The following is a 2,948-nucleotide window of genomic DNA, read 5'->3' as shown; positions in this document are numbered from 1 at the left end:
AGTACGGTCTAAGAGCACCGCCTACTTATACCTTTTCAGCTTCTAAGGAATTGGCTCACCTTTAAGGGGCACCCCCAGAAGAGGCGATCCAAAATATAAACTTTACAGCAGACATCACAGGGGGGTTCAACACTTTGTACATTTACACAGACATTGTGGATCACCAAATTGTGGGTGATGCATATGTTCCATTACTGCATTGTATCACTGTGCAAGGGTAGACTGGTGACTGTGTCAATAATATCTATGACAAGCCACACTATATTCCTGTGAATAAGCACCACATAGATACCATCACTATTGAAATAAAGACGGACCAGAACAAGAACATGCCATTCCAGTTTGGTAAGGTGATTGTGAAGCTTCACTTTCGTCCGTGGAAAGGCCTGGGCTGTTAAGCACGCAAAGATGGTCATCTTAAAAAGCTATGGGGATCCTGACCTCTACAGGAATTACTACAGGAACCAGGCTGGCTATGCTCTTCCTGGTTACAATGGTGCCCCAGTGATGTATGGGGCTGGGGTAGGTGGAATTTTTCAGAGCCTTTTCAGAAAAGCTGTCCCTCTTTTGAGAAGGGGGTTTGAACTCATGAAGCCCCATGTGAGAACCGCCGCCAGAAATGTAGCCAAAGATGTAGTAGGTCATGTTTCTGGCGGTGTTCTAAATAAAGTGAGTACCCCTATGCCACAAAAGGGCTCAGGCCTCATGTACCTTAAAATACAACGCGGAGTTAAAAGAAAGGCATCACGGGTGCAACTAATTGGCTCACCACACCCCTTTAAAAGAAAAACTGTGAAGTGCAAGTTCCCTCAGAAGCAGAAGGCCAAGAGAGGGGCAGGAAGATGTCTCCCAAGCCCCCAAGATATATTTTGAACAGCAATGGCTTTTATTCACAGTGGGTCAGAATGCACCAAATCTGAACTGGACCTATTCCAAATAGCCTCTATGCAAACCAGCATTGAGAGATGTCTATATATCGAAGTTCCTCCCCTGGCTGCTTTGTCAGAATCAGCGTCACTTGACTTTTTCTTACTGGAAATGGAGATGATTATATGGATTTAAATAATACCCTGCTTTACCTGTGCTGCAAAATCGTGAAAGAAGATGGGACAGACCTTGACAGAAATGCAAGGGTTAGTCTGATGAATTACCCTATTGCATCCATCTTTAGCCAGCTGGATGTGACTCTGGGAGACAGGCTCATCACGCAGTCACATAATGCATATCCATACAGAGGGTTTATAGAAGCTGGAAGCTGAATTACAGCAATGATACTCTGAACACTCAGTTCTCTGCAGGCCTGTTTTACAAATACACAGCTGCTCAACATGAATCAACTGCCCTGGATGGAGACAACAAAGGGTTTGTTAAAAGAGCAGCTCTAGCGGCTGAAAGCAGAAAAATAGATTTGCTGGGTCAGCTTCACAGTGACCTGTTTTTCCAAGAAAAACTGCTCTTAAATGGCATGGATGTCAAAAATAAACTGACACGCAGTAAAGATGCTTTTTGCCTCATGGTGGATGATTTAAACAGGGGTTGCAAATTAAACATTTTGTCTGCTTCCCTTTTCGTCAAGAAACTCAGAGTAGCCCCAGGTGTCTGTTTAGGCCACGCAGAGGTGCTCTTCACAGCTAATGCCAAATATCCTGTGGACCACGTGGGCATCAAAGTGTTTAGAATCCCTGCAGGAAGTTGTGTTAGCAACCAAGTGAATTTGTTTTTGGGGCAATTACCCAAGCTGCTAGTTATTGAACTGGTGGATAAGGAGTTCTTCAGCGGGGTCCATAATAAAAACCCATTTAACTTTAGGCATTATGACATCAATTTCTTTGCTCTCTACTTGGATGGAGAACAGGTACCCACAAAACCACTGCAGACGAACTTTGAAGGTGGAAACTGCGTGAGGGAATACATGCAGCTGGTTCAGGCCACTGGTAAACATATGAAAGACAGATCTTTGTTAGTAAACCGCGAGGAGTTTGCACAGGGCTACACGCTATTTGCATTTGATCTTTCCCCAGATCAGGAATGCGCAGACCACTATTCCTTGATTAAAACAGGGAATCTGCAGGCTGAAGTATGGTTAGCTAGAGCATTGCCTCATACTGTCAACGTGATTGTCTATGTGTTTTTGACAACGTTATAGAGATAAACCACAGGCGAAATGTTTTGTTTGACCATATGTAACATGGACACATTGCAGCTAACAACTGTGTTATCTACTAACCCTTACACCAAAAAGACTTTCTTGGGAGTGTATCCAAGTGACTGGCTCCCCAAACAGAGAGTGGATCAAAGACCAGCAGGGCTAATTGTAAATACCCATCCACATGACGTTCCTGGAAAACATTGGCTTGCCATATATTTGACAGAGGATGGGTGCAGCGAGCTCTTTGATTCATATGGACATGCGCCTAGCAGTGTTTTATTTCCTAAATCCATTGTGAGATTTTTGAGAAAAAATGCCAATGAGATTGCATTCCAACCAAGGCAACTACAAGCATCTGACTCTGTAGTCTGTGGATATCACTGCATATTTTTTTCTACAGTTGCACAGTAAAGGACTTTCTTTTGAGCAGATTCAAGAGCTGTATTCTGATGATTTAGCACAGAATGAGTGAATGGTGGAGCAATTTGTAAAAAAGAAGGGCATGCCCAGACATGCTCTAAACTTCTTTGTGAAACCCCAGGCCTGTGTATCTTGCAGTGAGTTCCACAACAACAACATTGTATTTCAATAAAGCGCCCCCTTGTGGGCTTAAAACCTGGCCTTTTGTCTGTTCATTTTTTTAAAAAAATTAAACAAACAAAACTTCTTTTAATTAAAAAAAAACATTTATTTACATGATTACAAGGTTATCCAGTCAGAGGGTCTTTTTTAGATGCTCTGCGAGACAGCTGTGGTGTCTCTGGAATGGAGGCAGAGTTCTTTAGGTATTCCAAAGCAT

At 42.8% G+C, this 2,948-nt stretch overlaps 1 protein-coding gene across 1 annotated transcript; it reads left to right on the top strand.

Moving 5' to 3' along the window:
- Positions 1 to 408: 408 nt before the first annotated feature.
- Positions 409 to 2,146, top strand: LOC132570137 (uncharacterized protein F54H12.2-like). The gene is made up of 2 exons (XM_060236571.1): positions 409 to 522; positions 1,235 to 2,146. Exons 1-2 carry the CDS (start codon positions 409 to 411, stop codon positions 2,144 to 2,146), a joined length of 1,026 nt encoding a protein of 341 aa, XP_060092554.1.
- Positions 2,147 to 2,948: the final 802 nt, after the last annotated feature.

The sequence above is a fragment of the Heteronotia binoei genome, chromosome 4 (genome assembly GCF_032191835.1).
Source record: "Heteronotia binoei isolate CCM8104 ecotype False Entrance Well chromosome 4, APGP_CSIRO_Hbin_v1, whole genome shotgun sequence".
In the NCBI taxonomy this organism is placed as follows: domain Eukaryota; kingdom Metazoa; phylum Chordata; class Lepidosauria; order Squamata; family Gekkonidae; genus Heteronotia; species Heteronotia binoei.
This window is presented reverse-complemented; position numbering and strand designations above follow the sequence as displayed.

Excerpts from the sequence above, each read along its gene's own strand:
- LOC132570137 (XM_060236571.1), top strand. The coding sequence starts at position 409 with ATGGTCATCTTAAAAAGCTATGGGGATCCTGACCTCTACAGGAATTAC. Across the intron at positions 523-1,234 it reads CAGTGATGTATGGGGCTGGG|AGGGTTTATAGAAGCTGGAA; the intron begins GTAGGTGGAATT and ends ATATCCATACAG.